The 19961-nt window shown below is 39.9% G+C and overlaps 1 protein-coding gene and 1 long non-coding RNA gene across 10 annotated transcripts in view; one reads left to right on the top strand and one right to left on the bottom strand.

The window, feature by feature from the left end:
- The window catches only part of RALGAPA2 (Ral GTPase activating protein catalytic subunit alpha 2), a 188160-nt gene that overhangs the window by 41504 nt on the left and 126695 nt on the right, over positions 1-19961 (bottom strand). For all 9 annotated transcript variants that reach the window (XR_014550911.1, XR_014550912.1, XM_083624413.1 and 6 more), the window contains 2 exons: positions 18274-18432; positions 10338-10465 (listed from right to left, as the gene is read on the bottom strand). Coding sequence is in view for 7 of the 9 variants with exons in the window: in XM_083624413.1 (XP_083480539.1) it covers positions 10338-10465; positions 18274-18432 (287 nt within the window). In the remaining 2 variants the exon portion in view is untranslated. The remainder of the gene's footprint in view (positions 1-10337; positions 10466-18273; positions 18433-19961) is intronic.
- LOC310767490 lies at positions 1412-10330 on the top strand. The gene is made up of 3 exons (XR_014550929.1): positions 1412-6546; positions 6966-7096; positions 8970-10330. It is a non-coding gene; the product is annotated as an uncharacterized lncRNA (long non-coding RNA).

Below are 19961 nucleotides of genomic sequence, written 5' to 3'. Positions count from 1 at the left end.
CTCCCACCGAATAACCTTCCCCATGGAAGCAGTTCCTTTCTCTCTCAGCGTTTCCCTTTCTGCTTCTCTCTCTTGTTCTCCGACGCCTGTGAAGGAGCACTGGTGGGGCCGCAATGGGGAGCACTTGCATGGGGGCGCCTGCTTTGCGCCCCCTCAAAAGCCCAAGCCCGGGACCACGGCCCCTCTGGCACCCCCCACGCTATACCCCTGGTATTACTGCCAGGAAAGTACATTATAAAAGTGTGCTGTGGGTCTTAAAATGCTGAAGAAGACTGGGCTAAAGTCTTCATTTAAAACCACATATCAAACACCAATAGTTTCAAAGAGCTGTATCTAAAAAAGGAAAACTTCTCAAAATGAAAATTCTATGTTCAATTAACCCCATTGTTCAAATACAGATTCAACAACAGGACTAGAAAGTACATTGAGGAAGCAATCCTATGATTGAACCCAGAGTAAAGCATGCTGGTGTAAATTTAGCCAGCATAAAGTTACCAACAGAGCCAAACTCTGTTTAGCAGTGAGGCTGTTGTTGTTGTTGTTGTTGTTGTTGTTGTTGTTGTTGTTGTTGTTGTTGTTGTTACCCGTTGTCAAAATATCACAGGCCATAGATTATTTAAGAGCCTAGGTAAAGAGGAATGTTTTTGCCTGGTACCTAAAGACATGTAATGATGGTGCCAGGCGAGTCTCTCTGGGAAGAGCATTCCACAATCGGAGCCACCACAGAAAAGGCATCTTCTCTTGTTGTCACCCTCCAAACTTTTCGGGGACAGTCACAAGGGAGGAGATCAAGGCAGGCGCATGACAAACTATGTCAATATGCCCCAACTGAGCCAAAGGCTAAATATCAGGTGACTGCTGACTGAGTCATCCCAATCACAACATATCTGTATTTATATTTGGGGCATTGTTAAAATTTGTTATTGCTGTTTTTATACATTAATTTTCATTTTTATCTTTTATTATACTGTCATACTGAAATTTTGTACTGCTAAATTGACACAATTTGTATGTTTATTAATTTGCTATGTTTTCTGTTTGTTTCCTCCCTCGTATTGTGGGTTGCTTTGAATGCGAGTGTTTATGGGTAAGTAACATACACAATCTAATCTCAATGGAATTGAATTGATATGGAAATTTATTTCATAGAATCATAGAATCATCATAGAGTTGGAAGAGACCACAAGGGCCATTGAGTTCAACCCCCTGCCAAGCAGGAAACACCATCAGAGCACTCCTGACATATGGTTGTCAAGCCTCTGCTTAAAGACCTCCAAAGAAGGAGACTCCACCACACTCCTTGGCAGCAAATTCCACTGTTGAACAGCTCTTACTGTCAGGAAGTTCTTCCTAATGTTTAGGTGGAATCTTCTTTCTTGTAGTTTGGATCCATTGCTCCAAAGCAATTTTTGACTGTTATGCTGAATTGGCAATTCTTCTATTTGGCTATTTGGGGCAGGGAAGAAACTTTCTTCGTAGGAAAGTCATGCACAATCGCTGCCCTAGAAATGTCTTGAGATGAAAAGCACTTGCTTGGTGGGGAAAAGCCTGCTTGGGGCCGTGGTTCTGGGAGGACTGAGGATTCTCTCCTCCCCCCCCCCCCGGTTTTGGTATACACAATTTTTTGTGTATATGCAGAACCCTTGGAACTGAACCCTTGCATAAGATTTGATTGTACTGTATATACAGGGGGGAAATACTAATAATGTAGATTTGAAAATAACCAATTCTCCAATCCTAGTAGGAACCAGAGCTACCTTCTGACAATAATCTCATACTAGAAGAATACCTGGATAAGGAAATATTTTAAATTTTAGTGATGTTGTCAAGTCTCCTTTATCAGTAATTGACAGTTCTCTCAGGTATTGACACAGCACTGTATTTTTTAAAAAATGTACATGGTGTAACTGGTAGATCCACATTATAACTACAGTGAATATGCGATGTTCTTTGCTTCAACAACATTGCTTTGTGTGTGGAAGGGGGAGCAGGAGGTGAGAGAGAATACTAATACCAAAAAATTGTTTTAAACTTGTACAAATTGTTGGCATTGAAGTCCTAGTCAACAATTGGAAAATTACTACATGTCTTTTATAGGGCAAAGAACACATTAAGAGTTCATTAATTAAACAGTGCTTGTGGAACAGATGGAATGGCTATCTGGGTTCTAATTACTGTAAGTTGTACAGAGGTTTGCAGTCCTTAATGAGCTCAATAAAATGAATGATTACACATCAATCACAATTAGAGATACCTATAAGATGGGTTGAATAATCATTGTAATATGTCAAGCATGGTAAAACAAAGAACAACAGGCAACGCAAAACATAATTAAGAATAAATAGTCCATCCCAACCTCTGGGGGGAAAGTGACGTATTTGCACAACTTCTTACCATTCATGTAAAGGCAAAGGGTGATATTCAATTTTTTAAAAATCAGAGTACACTCATTAAAACAAACAAGCCTAATATAAGCATGCCCATTAATTTCAATGGTTCTAGTATGAGCAAAACTGATAATATAGCTCTATATTATCTCCTTCAAAAGAATAGGTAGCAACTTTTCCCTCCTCAGTGCATTTACATAGCTGAGGCACTTCTGGAATTTTGGCATCCCAGGCACTTGCCAAGTTTGTATATGTGGGGTGGACCTGCTTTCCTGGCAAGTGGACGATTACTCCTCTATGACTTCCTCCCCATGGTCTGGGTGTCTTGTTAGCTGCAGTGACACCAAGAGTTTGTGCTATTGCAGTAAAGACTGCCCATTTAAAAAGGTGGTTGGGTATAAGCACACATACCCAGCTGAAAACTTCATTTGCCAAAACTCACTCTTATTAAAGATAGTTTGTGGGAAAGTGGTTTCCAAAGTATTATAATGACATAAATCCACTTCTGCTACTCACAATGGAACAATGCTAGTCAACTATATGTAAATCTCTAATATAACTGTGTGATTTAGATTTTTTTAAAAATTACACTTTCCTTTTGAGTAAAATTTTCACTTTTCACTTAATCAGATGTACAGTCAAATCTTTCACATTTGGCCAAGAAGTTCACTCTTTACATTTGCAAAGATTTGTGATTAAAGCAGGAGCTTTTTAGCCTGAGGGGTTGAAAGTGTGGGTGTGGAAGTGCGCTTTTGTTAGAAAAATTAGCAATGCTATGAGTCATTGTGCATTAGCGGCAGAATAGTTTTGCATCTTGTATGAACCCAGACACCATATGCCATGCGAGGACCTATTACTTTATTCGGTGCCATTGCTGACAGGCAGACACGTGGATATCCCCAATGGAAAGACTGTCTCTTCTCTGTGGTGAGTACAGGAACCCAGTGATCTGAACACATCAGACATTGTAACTAGCAGCAGGAACAGCTGGTAAGCTAGGAAGAAGCAATGGCAATACAGAGCTAGAATGTTAATGAGAATGTGTGAGCTAAACCCCAGTGCAAGCCTCAAAGGAGCAGGGTGGGGGACATTAAAAAACACTTTATTTTATGCAGTTCATGAAGCCCAACATTTGGGATTTTTCTTCCTGAAATCATAAATATTGAATCTGAGTTAAGCATTAGTTCACACAACTAAGAAACTGATAAATATTGTTCAAGAAGCTCAGAATTTGTTCCTGTCATCCTATTGAAAGCATATTAACCTTAATTTTTTTCATTTTCCAAATAAAATAAAATAAAATGGTACATTCCTGAGTCAGTAAAGCCTTAGGCTTAGGTTGAAGCAGATGCATGTCTTGCTTGTTTCAACATCACAGTTATAATTACTTAAGCTAGATCAAGTAAACATTTTAATGCAAAAAGCAAACAAAACTCATAACATGACAATGAAAGGACTAATGCATATAGAAGTAAATAATGTTTTAAATGCATTGCAATTTTTCACAATTGACTGCATTTTAACACAACAGGATTAGAATGATTAGTCATTTAGCAGTAGCATCAACAATGCCATATATGCTGAAAAGGGTTAAAAAGTCAAACATTTTACATGAATTTCATTCTATCCTAAACATGCATAATCTGGACTTTGGTTTTTGACAAAATGTGAAGACATTTTACCTGACAAGATCCTTGTATGCTTTTTATTATGTTTACTATGCTTTCACTGAAACTCAATGTTTTGAAGGAATGAAAAACTTCATTATTATAAAACCTGAGAAATCTACATTGCCTTTACTCCCAAGAAGGCAAAATAAAATTGCTGCTATAAAGAATACAGTAGCAAGAATGCATACTATACAAGCAACCTCATTTCAACACAAGCTGATGCTAGTTTAGTATGGAAAAATTATACGCTCAACCCAAACAATATTTCTCAAACCGTGCACTCATTTTCTCATTTGATACTTTAATTGAACAGTAAATTGGTCAGTGGGTGGTCACTTTTGAACCAGAATGAAAATAAATGTGGACACTATGAAGTACAAAGAAATATGCAGTAAGTATATTAGAAAAGAACACAAAAATATTGGTTTTTTTAAAAGTTTGTTTCTTCACTTAAGCTTTGAAAACTCACATTTAATTGTTCTTATAATAACTCTTACATTACATTACAAGTACTGGTGCAGTTTTGGGCTACAGTATATTGTGTTTCAGCTGAGCTGCAGTAGAGCACTTTCACAAATATTTCTCACACTGAAAAATATATTTCACCTTGGGAATTTTTCATTAATTCAGGAAATTCCCACATTATGAATTAGCTTATTTTGCTATTAATGATGTAATCACATAGCCAAATCAGCTGCATACAAAGTGTCCTGACTACATCCTGTTTAGCGTGTGATTATTGACAGAGTAGAATAGTAAGTGAAACTATACCTAAAAAGAAGACAGCCTAAAAATGAAACAAAATGGCATTGAAACAGCAGCAGATGACAGAAAACGGTGAACATTTACTCAGTTTAGAGTTTTTTTGTAGAAATACGTTTTGATTTAAAAAGTCAGAAAAGGAGAACAGCTAGCAAAACCCTAATTAATATGCTCTCAACAGGAGGGTATATCTTATGCTGGAACATTCTCTCTGGTAATCTAAATGGAAGGAGAGACAGCTCAATGATAACCATAGTTTGGTGAGGAGAGGATTGTAAGTGCCAGGGCACCTAGAAAGTTGAAGAGAAGGAACTGAAGAAATTATTGAATAGAAAAGGGCTAATTGCTATTTATTCATAATTAGGCTTCCTAGCAAAATGCCTGCAAGTATTTTCTCCTTGTAAAATAAACATTTGTGGTAAAATAAACATTTATTGAGATAAACATTTATCTCAATATTATGTTAGATTAATGTACAAATTTAAATAAAAGGAACAGACATTTTATTCTGCTAATTTGGTTTGATAGTTCAGACTTGTCTAGAAACCATGTGCCCTGGACCACTTGAAGATTTTCTTCTCTAATTCTTAGAGGCCTACCCTCAGTTTGACAACCCATCAGCTTGAAACCTCACTTGCTTTGTTTGGATAAGTATGCCGGTGGAACTTTACAGCTGTGAGACCCCAGCATAGGCCAGTAGAATTGTAGTGGCCAGACTAAGAACTGAAGTTCACTGGAGACAGAACTGACCATGCAGAACATCAGGGTATCCAAAAGCTCTGAGAACAAATTCAGAAGCTTGCCTGATTTGCTGGATCAGCTCAGCATGTTCTGCCTGCCTAGTCTCCATTCAGGCAAGCAAGAGGCATTATCAGAGTTCAAGGACACATTCCAGCTAGGCAAAAACTCTCAAAAGAGGATGCAGAGCAGGGCCAGTAAGAGGTGTGGCTGGGGAGGGGCTGGGGCTTGAGTAGCGTCCCAAAGCTCTGACAGAGAGGCTTGGAGGGCTGCATTCCACCTCTGGGGCCTGAGGTTCCCCATCTCTGCTTTAATCCTTTGCCTCCCATTGTAGTCCCAATCTGGATCCACCCACCCTGGCATTTGCATTTTGGAAGGGAAAAAGGTTCCCGATACTTTTCCTAATGCAGATTGCAGGTGTGAAGCCACAATCCAGGTCTGGATTACACGGGAAGAAAAGGGTTAAAGCCCTCTAATTCGCATGACAGGTTCCCAGTCCAGATCAGGAGGCAATCGGCAGCAACTTATGAAATAAATATCTTACGCTTAATCATACATTGCTTTACTCTTGCTTTGCAGGATCATAGCTGGCTCAGCCCCTCCCTGCCCTGTTTCAGTTGCAGACCTTGAGGTCTCAAATTTCAGTGATGCCCTGCGCAATGCCAAAATTTGGTGCCCCCCACTTTTCATTCTACATCACCGTTGGCGGTGCCTCCTGAGGCTCCATGCCCAGTGCGCTTCCCTAAACCTGCCTCTGCCTGTTTCAGGGCTTTTGGTGGGCTTCTGCTAGCAGGTACCCCAAGGAAGCCCTCCACCCACCTGCACATTCAACACGGCAGATGGAGGATACCTCCGCCCAATCAACACACTCCTTCCAGCCCAAGTCCAGCACAAAGGGCGTCTGGACTGCAAAGGAGTTTCAAGAAAAGAGATTGATATGGCAGGAGAATTACTTGTATGAAACTGAAGTTCCTTTCATGGATCACAAGGTATGTGTATATATATATACATGAACAAAACAGCACTTCTAAGAGTCTACTAATACAGATGAACCTATTGTGTGGCTTTCCTCCATATTTTTTTGTTCATCAGTTCTCTTTAAATGAGGGGGCTGCTAATTATTGTGGGAGGGTCAGCACCATTAAAATGATTTTTAAAATTATGAGAAGCAAACACACAAGACTGAATGTTTTAAGCCTGACTTAGAAGTTCATCTGAGATTTCAAGGTCTAAACCGGAACAGTACCTAAAACAAGTGCAGATAATTTACAGAGGATTTAATTGCCTACCTATTGCAGAGGTATACTAAGGCCTTCTATGAAATGTAATAATTCTTGGCAAATCTACAGGACATACACAGAAAAATCCAATGTTAATACCACCCTAAAAGCTTCACATGTCATTACAGGCTGGAACAGATTACAGCTATTGATTGCTGCCTGGAGAATGTTCTCGCTGTGAGAACGGAAGGCGAGCAGCAGTGACAGACAGCTCAGCTATTGATCTACTCCAGCAGGGAAACTGCACTTCAAAATGAAGGTCAGTATTCCTTTATGCCACCAATTAGACCTACTATAATGTTCATCAGGACACTACAGAGATCGGTGAGATTGTTACGAACAGTTCTGAGTTATATTTTATTTCCAACATGCATCGTTTCTGACAACAACTGACTGAAAACTACAGAAGGCAAATTATACTCCCCCAATGACGGCAGAAGTGATAATCTTGGAAGGGAAAAATGCCATGTCCCATAAACTGAATGGGAAAAAGTGATTGCAATTTTTTATATATATATTCAAGACAAAATTACATGAAAGTATAAGGGTGAAATCCAATGCTGATGTTCTGGTTATGGAACAGTTTTTGATCCAGTGGAAACATCTGGAAACGGAAGGGAAGGGGAGGCAATTTTCACCAGTTTTCTCTTTCCCCTACAGCTCTAATTCCATGCCACCTTCCATGTTGCTGTGGAGAGTCCCTCAACACTCTCCTCAACACTCTGCAACATTTTTTCAGGTGGTGTAGGGGGACTCAGTGAAAACTGTCTCCGCTTCTCTTATGTTAGCAAAGCAAAAGCAGCTCCGCAAGTGGCACCATACTATTGGATGTTTTTTTTCTCAAAAGAGATCCTGAGGCATCAATAACAAAAAACATAAAATGTAGCTCAACAATGTATTGTATAATTCATGTTTCAGAATCTCTCAATCAATAAGAATCTAGGCATACAAAGGTGTCTCAAGCTCATCTATTTATTTCAAGTATGGAAGAACTGGAAATGCTCAAGGAAACCAGCTGGTCCATGTAATGTTTTCTTTCATAATGAACAAAATAATATTTCAGTGCCATTTTAAATACGATTACTGCTTCTCCCTTTGTTATTTATAATACTTTCACCTATCACATATTCAAAATACCAAACTCAGGTGGTGAGTGTAAACAGGATTGTAGTTAAAATGGGGACACTGAGAAATAAGAGGAAGAAATCTGTATGATTGAAGAGGAAACCCCAAGGCTTTCAGAAACTTGAATGAATAAATTAAAATAAACCTTAAAATATTGCCCACTAAGAAGCAGATTTAGGGGAGCACACCCGGTTCACCCACAATGGCCAATGAGTTGAGAAGGCACTGTAGGAGGAGCTGCAACAATGATGAATGGAAAGCGAGAGGCGGTGGCGGCAGGGGTTTTAGCCTTGCACAGTGCACTGCTGAAATGTTAAAAGTCCTCTATTGCCACTAAAACAACCAAGCAAAATCTATTCCCTACCTAGGTAAAAAACAACAACAACAGTAAAGGACCCCTGGGTGGTTAAGTCCAGTCAAAGGCGACTATGAGGTTGTGGCACTCATCTCGCTTTCAGGCTGAGGGAGCCACCGTTAGTCCACAGACAGCTTTCCGGGTCATGTGGCCAGCATGGCTAAACCACTTATGGCGTAACGGAACATCGTGACGGAAGCCAGAGCGCACAGAAATGCAGTTTACCTTCCTGCTGCAGCGATACCTGTTTATCTACATGGGCTGGTATGCGTTTGAACTGCTAGGTTGGCAGGAGCTGGGACAGAGCAATGGAAGCTCACAGGGATTCGAGCCGCTGACCTTCCGTTTGGGCCACAGTGCCACCTGCATCCCTACCTATACCTGTACCAGACTGATTATGTGGCACTCATGTCAGTTTCATCTAGGAATAACTGGAGCTGAACAGCCACCCCCACCCCTCTTCAGATACCTTGTTTAGCTAGGTGCAGACTGATAACTGCCCAGACCAGACTGTTCAAGTAAAGGAAACTTCAAGATAGTCCTGTCCACAGCCTTCTGAGAACATTGGAAGCCCATTCTCTCCTTCAATGAGTAATTTCTAATGGATCTGATAACACTGTTTGATTCTCCCCTCCCCGCTCTCTCTTTCAAGCTGCCACCATCCACAATGGGCAAGAATCCAGAAGACTGCTGCAGTAGTCCATGAACTTTGTCTATATCTCCAGGCTGCAATAACAGAAACTCACCCAAGCAGTAGCCAGCGGCCATAGATAGTTCAAGTACAAATATTGTCAAGGAGGACTTCAAATTCAACTGGATATTAGAAATTTTGTGACATAAACCTAGCTCACCAGCCATGTACGACAGGTTATTAGGAGGTTGATAATCACCTGGTTTTGCTGCCTAGCTGGGACTGCAAAAACAGACAGGTTATCAAGCATCCTTCAGGCCACAATACGTGACTTAGGGGCTGTGCAACAGGCTGCATGTTGTGCAGGTCTATTTTAGCTATTTTGTAAAAAGGCCTAGGTGAGTCAAGCAGGCTAAGAAGAAAGCTTCTAAAATCAGCGTGCCTTGCCAAATGATATATACCGTATTGGCCCAAATATAAGCAGCACTTTTTTTTCCAAATTCTGACTGTAAAAAGTTAAAGTGCGGCTTAAATTCGTGACCTTACAAAAATGGACTTTTACGATATCGCTGCTGAAACAGACATATGGTAAAACGGGAAAAAATATTTTATTGCCAATTTAGTGATTATACGGTATCTTTTGTGGGCTTGGAAGATCAAAGGCTTAAATTGGCTCAGTTACAATTCTACCAACCGCAGTGATTAAAATTATTCTGGTCACTTTTAGCAAAATAGTCTCTACCATAAAATGAAATCTGCATTGATATTCTGAGAATTCTGAAAGTTCTATCACTAATATACAAATGCCAATATCCACGCTGCATTCCCAATACAGAAGGAAAGATCCAGAAGCTGCTTTCCTGACTGGAAAGGGTTGGGGTGGCAGTGAGGTTGGTGGTGCACTGCATTGCACCCCCACAGCCCTGCCCTTGCTCCTGCCCTGCCAAGTTTCAGGAAGGAGGCTCTGCTCTCCACAGGGGCTGATACTGGAAATGTTGCAAAGGGAAATGCATCTTTACATTCTTTATTCATCAGATTAGTTCAAAAATCAAACATGAATAATTCTAAAAATGTTGCTTTTGCTCAACGTAAGAAAAATCCTGTTGTATCATGTCAAAGGCTCACCTCTTCCAGCCTCCTGTATTCACAGTAGTTGACCAGATGCTATGGGGAAGCGACAGCCCTCTCCCCAAGTAATGTTCAGAGTGCTCTGCAGATTCCCTGCAAGTGATATTCAGAGGATGCTCACCATGGCAAGAAGCTACTGATGATAAAGACTTCATGGTTTCAGCAGAGTCTTTCACACAACCAAATATTCTTGTAGAAAACTTACCTCAAAGTGAACAGATGTAATTCCCAGTCCTGAACTAGAAACAAAGAAAAGGATACAAGCTCTGATACAGAGTTTTAAGGGACTTCACAGCTCTGCTGGCATTGATGCACGAGGCCCGGATAAGATTTGGTAGCAGTTTTGCAGTCACAATTGCCCCATCAAACAAAGGACCAAAAAATGGTACCTGTCAAAATAAAATGCATTGTATCATTAAATCAGTATCTATCACTGGATGAAAGGCTAAGGGAAGTCAGAGTAGAATTACTGAAACTAATGAATTTAAGTTAGTCGTTTCCATTAATTTCAATGGATCTACTCTGAGTAAGACTAACCCTGGAGACAATGTAACATAGTAGTTTTTATCAGCAAATGTGTAAAGTATTCAATTAAAATGTTTATGTATTATCTTTTGGGTACAAGTGTCTGGGTTTGGATGTTTCCTCAACTTGAATACAGATAAATGTATGTTTACACACATACACACCCACACCAGAAGTTTAAAACACTTTAAAAAATGTCCAATAGCTCACTCCCAATAACTACTCAGTTTAAGCCGCCTATTTGTGGTATCTCCAAAACAACTAGTGTCAAACCAAGGACTGCAACTGCACTTACACTTTGATATAAAATGAAACGTCATGGGCAACAAACGCTCTTGAAAAGTGCATTGGTGTAAAGTATAAATAATGGAAGAATGTTTTCAGACTCATTTCATGTGTAAGGCTTTTTTCATATTTTTGTTTGATATGTATTTTGTTGTACCTACGGGACCGCCTCTCCCGGTCTGCCCCACGGAGAGCCTCAAGGTCCATAAATAGCAACACCCTAGTGGTCCCGGGCCCTAAGGAAGTTAGATTAGCCTCAACCAGAGCCAGGGCCTTTTCAACTCTGGCTCCGGCCTGGTGGAACGCTCTGCCCCATGAGACCAGGGCCCTGCAGGATCTGATCTCTTTCTGCAGGGCCTGTAAGACAGAATTGTTCCGCCTGGCCTCCGGCTTGGAGCCAGTTTGATTCCCTCCCTCCCTCCCTCTCTTTCTTTTTTCCTTTCCTTTCTCCTCCTGCGATGAGGCTACATTTTAATATTTTAATGTTTCAATATTTTACTGTTGTATTTTAATTTTGTTTTTAAGTTGTATTCATTCAACTTGTTTTTATTATTGCTTGTTAGCCGCCCTGAGCCCGGCCTTGGTTGGGGAGGGCGGGGTATAATTAATAATAATAATAATAATAATAATAATAATAATAATAATAATAATTATTATTATTATTATTATTATTATTATTATTAATGAAATGAAGTACTAACAAGAATTCTTTCAGAGTTAGTTCTATCATGCAATAGCAAGCTATCACTCTGCTTTGGAACACATTTTTAAAAGAAAAGCCTCACTAGCTTTTCAGATGTCTTATAATTGAATAACTTTCTAAAGAAATGCTTGCAGCAACTAATATTATAGTTTGAAGGCTTGTTTATTCTATTATATTTTATTCCAAGAAGACCCATTTATCCTAAATAGAACCTAATAAGGCAGACATGTACAGTGGTACTTCCGGTTACGAATGACATTTCCACAAATTTTGAAAGCACGCCAAAAAGTGCAAGTAGATTAATAGGTACCGCTCTGGCGGGAAGGTAAACAGCATTTCCATGCGCTGCTCTGGTTCGCCAGAAGCGGCTTAGTCATGCTGGCCACATGACCCGGAAAAACTGTCTGCGGACAAATGTCGGCTCCCTTGGCCTGTAAAGCGAGTTGAGTGCCGCAACCCCAGAGTCGTTCGCGACTGGACTTAACTGTCAGGGGTCCTTTACCCTTTACCTTTATTAGCATTGTTAAGAAAACAAGGCAAACCAAAATCCAAATCCAAAGGCTGGACTTCTAAAATACAACCATTACTGGAAATTGAGTCAGATAAGCTTAATAATTTCATGAAGAAGAGGCAGGGAGATCTGGGCTAGACATGGATCTAGAATAGACATGGATTTGGGAGAATACAGCCACTAGATTACTACTGTCTGATTTAAAAAATAACTACTTTAAATACAGTATCGATGGTATGCCATGTCACATTTACTGGCATGTTGGCATTGGACAACTGCTCATGTGGGCTTCTTCCAACTTTTTGAATCTGTCTTTTTTCTGAGGGTCCTGGAGAGGGTTTCCAAGAATGACTATTGTATTGACTAAGGATGTAGTATGATTTTCTTTTTAATACTCGAGGAATGAAGAGGTATTTTGATGCTGTCTTAAAGGTATTGTGAGGTATTTGAATCAGAGCTGAAACTAGTCATTACTGGTGATAACAGAATAAATGATGCAAGGAAGGAGCTGTAGTCCAAGATAGGAAAAGAGGTAGTAAGGGAACATCTAGCTACTTTAAATGAATTCAAATCTCCAGGATCTGATGAGCTGCCCCTAAAGCTACTAAAGGAGCTTGCGGTGTATCTCAGAGCCTCTGTCTATAATCTTTAAGAATTCTTGGAGGACAGGTGAGATCCTGGCAAACTGGAGAGTGGTCAAATGTTTTCACATCATCAAAAACGGGGGGCGGGGGGAGAAGACCGAGGTAACTACTGACCGGTCAGCTTGATGTTGATACCTGGAAAGGTTCTAGAACAAATAATTAAGCAGTCGGTCTGTGAGCATTTAGAAAAGGATACTGTGATTACTGAGACCTAGCATGGGTTTCTCAAAAACAAGTCTTGACAGACAAATCTCACTTGTTTTTATTTCTTTTTTTGATATACAGTGGTTCCTCAGGTTACAGACGCTTCAGATTACAGACGCTTCAGGTTACAGACTCCGCTAACCCAGAAATAGTACCTCAGGTTAAGAACTTTGCTTCAGGATGAGAACAGAAATCGTGCTCCGGCAGCGCAGCAGCAGCGGGAGGCCCCATTAGCTAAAGTGGTGCTTCAGGTTAAGAACAGTTTCAGGTTAAGAACGGACCTCTGGAATGAATTAAGTACTTAACCCGAGGTACCACTGTAGTTACAAACTTGGTGGATCGGGAATGCTGTGGACGTATGTATCTTGATTTCAGTAAGACTTCTGATTAAGTCCCCCATGATATTCTTGCAGGGAAGCTGGTAAAACTGGGCTGGATGAGATAACTGTTAGGTGGTTTTTCTAGCTGGTTGACTGACCAAACCCAAAGACTGCTCAAAAAAGGCTCCTCACCATCCTGGAAAAAGGTGACAAGTGAGGTGCCACAGGTCCTGGGCCCGTTGTTGTTCAACATCTTTATAAACGACTTGGATGAAGGAATTTAGGTGATGCTCATCAAATTTGCAGATGACACCAAACTGGGAGGGGTTGCTAATGCTGCAGAAGAGAGATTGGAGAACTGGGCCAAAACTAACAACATGAACTTCAGTAGGGACAAATGTAAGGTTCTACACTTAGGCAGGAAGACCAAGCTGCACAAATACAAGATGAGGGACACCTGGCTTGCCAGTATTACATGTGAAAAGGATCATGGGGTCTTAGTAGAATGCAAGACTGAGATAAGCTGACATTGTGGTGCAGCAGCAAAAGAAGCTAATGCCATTCTAGGCTGCATCAACAAAAGTATAGTGTCCTGATCAAGGGAAGTCATAGCACCACACTTTTGTGCCTTGGACAGACCACGCTTGGAGTACTGTGACCAGTTCTGGGTGCCACAATTTAAGAAGGATATTGACAAGCTGCAACATGTGCAGAGGAAGGTGACCAAGATAATTAAGGGTCTGGAAACCAAGCCTAATGAGAAACAGTTGAGGGAGTTGAGTTTAGGCTGGATAAGAACAGAGAGGAGATATGAACTGTCACATAAAAGATGGAGCACGCTTGTTTTTGCCTGCTCTGAAGGCTAGGACCCAAATCAAATGATAAGGAACAAGAGTCTGACTAAACATCAGAAAGAACTTTCTGATGATAAGAGCTGTTCAAACGTGGTGGACTCTCATTCCTTGGAGTTTTTTTTAGCAGAGGTTGGTTGGCCATCTGTCTTTAAGTGAGATTTCTGCACTGCAGTGGGTTGGACTGGATGACCCTTGAAGTTCCTTCCAACTCTACACTTCTGATTTTATGAATCTAGGCTATCCAACAAGCCTAGAGCAAGATGACTTGCATTTTAATTCTATGACCTGCTATAGTGCAGCAGCTGCACATAGGATTGAACTGGAAATTTATGAATATTTATAAGGGTGTTTTAGGATGTATGATAATTTCTAAATTGGTAAGTTTAGCCCTATTTAGTGTGTCCACCTAGAACTGCACAATGAGAAGAACCACTTCAATATTATTTTAAAACTGATTGCCATGTTTTTAGGTCATCTTGACATACATGGTACATGAAAATATATTTGGAAAATTTTGGGGATGGAGCAGCATATAAAGCTAAATAAAATGCACAGGAGTGTTCCTGAATGCCAGTGTCATAGGAAACTCATCTGGTCTCAGAAGGAGGACTGCTTCCAATAGAGACTGTCTGTCTCATGTTTGTTTCAGATCTTAAAATCACTTAAGTAGTTTTGTGTACATTTTATGTGAATACATGATGAAACTACGATTCCCCACATAGCAACTTCTACACTATTTTAATTATTTAGAATTTTAAAAAATACTATTATAACCCATTAGAAAACACAATCAAGTTTAAACAAACCACGAGAGTGCAAAGACATATCTTCCACCACAAGCAATATAGTTTAAAAAGCTGGTGAATGAGTAAATTATTGTACCAAACGGCTGAGAATTAATCTCTGATGACGAACTGCAATCTAACGAGGCATCTGTGTCCCAGGGAACTCTCCGTGTGTCCCTGGCGGTATGCACAGCATGTAGAGTCTGCACGGCATTCTTTGTCCGCTTTTGCGGGCAGCTTTTCGTCTCATTGTTTAGAATATCTTAATGCATCTGTGATGCGTGGAATGCATTCATACTGACAGACTTACTATTGTTTTCTCTCAGAAGCTTTGTTGAGCAAAAGACTGCATCGCAGTTCCCAATAATTATATTGGTTAATTAATCAAGACAAAAAAGTTTGCAAATCATTGCCTGGTTGCCAAGCAGGAGGATAAAAAATGAACACAATACACGCTGTAGCAATGTAACAGAAGTAACAGCTATTGGATGAGAGATTCTTATATAATGAAGCTATTAATACTAAAATGGTTAATGTTAACATTGCTCCAGGTGTCTTTCCTTAGATGCAAACAAAAAGGCTAACATTATGTATATAAAAGGCCAAATGTTACCATGGATCCTGAAACCTTACAGAGAAGCGACAGCTTTTTCATCTGATTAGGGAACACAATTTAAATACCAGGGACTGCAGCCAAACAGTCATTTCTCTCTACAAGCCTCTTTCATTCACTCTGGGGTCAGTAGCTGGTGAACAGAAGGTCAGACACATTTGCCCTGGAAATACCTGGATTAGTTTTATTGCATTGTAATAGTTATATTTTAAAAGGCAAACTAACACTAATTTTACAGTTTGGCATTTTTCCTTCTGCAGCATGGCTTCTTTGAACACACAACACATTAGCAAAAAGGAAGCAGACATCCACACACATGGCCTTTCTGTTATGGTAGCACATTTAGCATTCATTTTGCATTTGATATTCATATATTGAGCCTAGTATACTTTGTACAGAAAAAGGGTATATAAATTGAATAAAAAGTAGTAAAATGATAATGTTAAGTAAAACAATTAGTAAAAGAAAAAAAAAGTTTAAAGCGCGATCCTATGCATGTCTACCCAAAAGTGTTCCCACTTAATTTACAGGGACTCAATATTAGGTAAGCATGTGCAGGATTGTAGTCCTAAACTGGTTTGGTTTAAGATTTTGGTGTCTAAAGGGGTCATCAATTGACCATTCCTACTTTATTTCAGATGTCTTTGCTTTACCACTCCAAGAAAGCTTAGAGTCATTGTTATTTTCGTTTTGGTGTCAGGTGACAACACTTTCATTTTTCTATATCCATCTGCTTCAATAATATAATTTTATTTATTATGTTTTATTGTTTACAATTGTTATATTTTAGTACTTTCATCCTATGAAAGTCTCTCTGGGAACCTGATGGATGAAAAACATTTTCTAAATCAATCACATTTTTAGTAACAGTAACTGACGAACTGATCTGTGACGTAAGTGTTATTTTATCCTTCTGGGAAAAGGGACTTCACTCCTGGGTGGCAGGAGAGGCATTGATAAATTCAAGAAAATTGCATGTCACTAAGATGCAATGAGAGGTGCGTCTACACTTATTTCTGCTGCTGGCCTGGCTCTTATTATTCTGAGTGCATTTGCCTTTTAGTCATCTATACATCATCTGCTTCTTCATCTGCATCAATTTTTCTTTTTCTATGGTGCTCCAATGCCTCAGGGTAGCAGCAAGACCTGTCCCAGGAAGCCTGACTAGGATTTGCCTGTCTGCCATAATCTTAAAGCATATTAGGCAGCTGCACATTTCCCCCTTATTGAACAGGGCCATAGGGCTACTTGGATAAATTCTGAAAATCTGTGTAAACTTTGCAAAAATTGTAACAGCTGAATAGGTTAAAGTCAGGCTCATCTGGATGTTTTGCAGTATGTTTTGTGCTGTGGAAAATGATAGAAGGCACTGGAAAACAAGGCGAGCAACTGTACAATGAGAGCTTCCTATCCAAAAATGGCTGTTTTTATTGGGTTTGAGATATGTAGCTGTTAAAACTTCATTCAGTATATATGCCCAATGGTTTCTAATGGAGTAAAAAGATGCATAACTGCATGCATGTCTAAAGCCCATTAATATATTCTAATCAAAGCTTTGGAAACAGCACCAGAAGTAGGGCTTTTTCAGGAGTGGCACTTGGACATCTTTGCATCTTTGAGCCCACTTTCTCCCTTTGTGGGTAAAGCAGCTTCAGATGAAAGCACTACCAGAGCAGCATCCGTAAGAGGCACCTTAAGATGTGTGGCCCCTGGAAATGTATAGTGTTGTTGACTATGTGATTGCTTGCCTAGCTAGAGCCAACCATTTTATGGATAAAATCCTATCAAAGGATTCTGGGACTGGAACTGTGGAAGATTAGTTTGGCCCCTGTGGAAAAGCCACCATGAGACCCTTCAGTAAGGAGTATCCTGCTTCTGTCCTTGGCATCTGCGTCTGTAGTCAGCCAGACAGCCCAGAGGTCTAGAAAACAATTCTACCTTAGCAGCCTGTGTCACACAGGTTGTTCTCCATCATTAGAGAGTTCTCCTTCCTCTCTGTGGAAAACCTCACATTCCTGAATAGGGATAGATCTGTCCATTCTTGGTTTCTCTCAGTTTTAGTTCTCCACATTTCTGCACTCGTTTATGACTATTTATAGCGGACAGGGGCAACTCTCCCAGCAGAGGAGTCCAAGTTGTGCTTTCTGCTGTAGGAGAAGCAATCCTGAATGTTTCCTCCTCACATTTTCCAGTACAAATTCATGTCTTCCTCAAATTGAACTTTTTATGTCACTTTGTGAAAAGCTACTCAAGCAGTGCAAGTTATGCATTTGTTAAGCATTTTATCATACTGGGTTGCATCCAGTAGCGTTTGTCTAACTCATGAAAGGCTTTCTGACCCAGTGAAGGCTTCCATCACCAGAAGGGAGAGACAAGTGCTTTTCACTAATTCCCTGCAGTCACCTGTGCCACCTCCCACTCTGTTCTGAAAGATCCCACCATCCTATGGAGAGGATTATTTATAGGTGTAAGAAGGGCTACAGGGGAGAGGGGGAATTGGTGGAAATCACCTTCCTTCCAATTTTGCTGATGGAAGCCTCGGATGGATTAAAAAACCCCTTCATTCAGCGCAAGGGACACTGGATGATGTAACTCATTAAGTTCTTGTAATAAATACAAAGTGAGAATACACAGCATCAGATGCTCCCATTCAACTTAGAAAAAGCATTCAGGGTTTGTTTCAACTGAGCTGTCTTTGAGCACTATTATAAACACTAGCCATGATACATAAAATAAAACAATCAAGAACATACCTCTGGTTTCTTTGTGATCTCTATGAAAAACATGTGATTCTTCATTGGATAAATAATAATTAAAGCATCTCCAAAATCTGTTGGTATAATACCCCTGCGATAATTTCTGGTGTGCTCAGACCACACAATATGAACCTCATCATTTCCCAAGTGACGAAGCTGAAACGGCAAATTGGCTTGCTATTAATCAGGGTGATGAACACAACTGGAGAAGTTGGACAAACGGAATAATGCGTCAATAAAGAAAATTGTACATTTTCTCCTTACGGGAATCCATCTTATTCAAAATATTTATGGGACCCTGGCTAGAGAGATTAAACTGTAGTTTAGAAGTACATCAAACTAGGACAATTATGAGTTATGAGAATGTGCAGGAGCAAGTTCCACAGTCTCCTCTCCTCCTTTTGTGTGGCTGTGAGATCGAAGCTTTTGCCTCAGTTACATATTAACCACAATTTAGCATTATGAATAGTTAATCTTAACTGCTGTTTGTTTAAATAAGCCATGGTTTCAAGTTGTCTTGTTTTAACAAACCATAATTAAGCTATTGATTAGCCATAGTTTTTTGGGCTTGGACAAGTGGTGCTTAATGTAAAACTGAACCTTGCTATGGTTCATTGTCATAAAACTAAACTGATTTTGAGTGAAATCCAGATCAGCTTGTAGGATTATGTTATATTAGTATGGTGCTATTCATAAAAGGCTGACTTTCAAGGTCGGAAGCATAGGTTTAAAACCAGAAACATTCACTTAGTGCACACACCTTGGGCTAATTCAAAAGCAGTTGGTTGGGAATAAAAGATAACATGATACTGAAGAAGCTAGTTCTTCACTTGCTTGCCATGGAAACTGGATATTTTCAGGGTCCTTATATATTGCAGAATAGCTGAAACCAGAATATTTTGATGGAAACTGAAAATTCTGAGGGTGGAATCTAATATAGTGTGAGTGGATGTCTAGTTGCAGAAGGAGGCCTCTTCTCTCCCTCCCCCCATGTGCCCCAGTAATGTGCTCTGGAGGACTGTGGCGTCAGACTGAAAGTCCTGTTGTGCAATAAGATTTCCAATGGGAAGACATGTTTTACAGATGTACAAAGTTTAACTAGGAGGAAGAAAATTAAACCCAGCTTAGTTTCATTAGACCTTGAGTGTGGTTAACAGCATAAGTTTTAGAGTAAAATGTATCTATCTGACATATTAAAATAAGTGTCAACTGTACTATAAATTAGTTGGGTGTAGTAGCTATGATTCTAGTTTGAATATGACTTAAACCCCTCATCAGCCAAAAAGTATACTAAGAATGTGTAGAAAAGCTGGTATCTGCTAGATTCCAGTGCCTCAAATTTGGATAGCTTAATTTTCACATTATGCAAATTATTAACTAATTATGCAGATCACATGGTAGTTTCAAGAATAAAATACTGCTCTAAACTCCAAGGACAAACTTGACTATGGCTTGCAGTTTCTTTGGAGAGAAACAAAGCACAAGGCTGGGTTCAGACGCAACTCAAGGCCAGACCATGGTTTACCTCCTGGCAGGGTGGGAGCAGCAGCAGCAGCAGGGAAGGAGTGATGCCCCAGCACACACTAGCGTGTTAAACTAAACTATGGTTAAAAGGTGAACTATGGTTTTAAGTGATGTGTGAATGAGCTCAGGAGTCGCTCGGTGTCACTTTTACAAGTTTTATA

The sequence above is a fragment of the Podarcis filfolensis genome, assembly GCF_964270895.1.
Source record: "Podarcis filfolensis genome assembly, chromosome: 7".
NCBI lineage: Eukaryota > Metazoa > Chordata > Lepidosauria > Squamata > Lacertidae > Podarcis > Podarcis filfolensis.
Note: the sequence above shows the minus strand (reverse complement) of the source record. Positions and strands in the feature narration are given on the sequence as shown.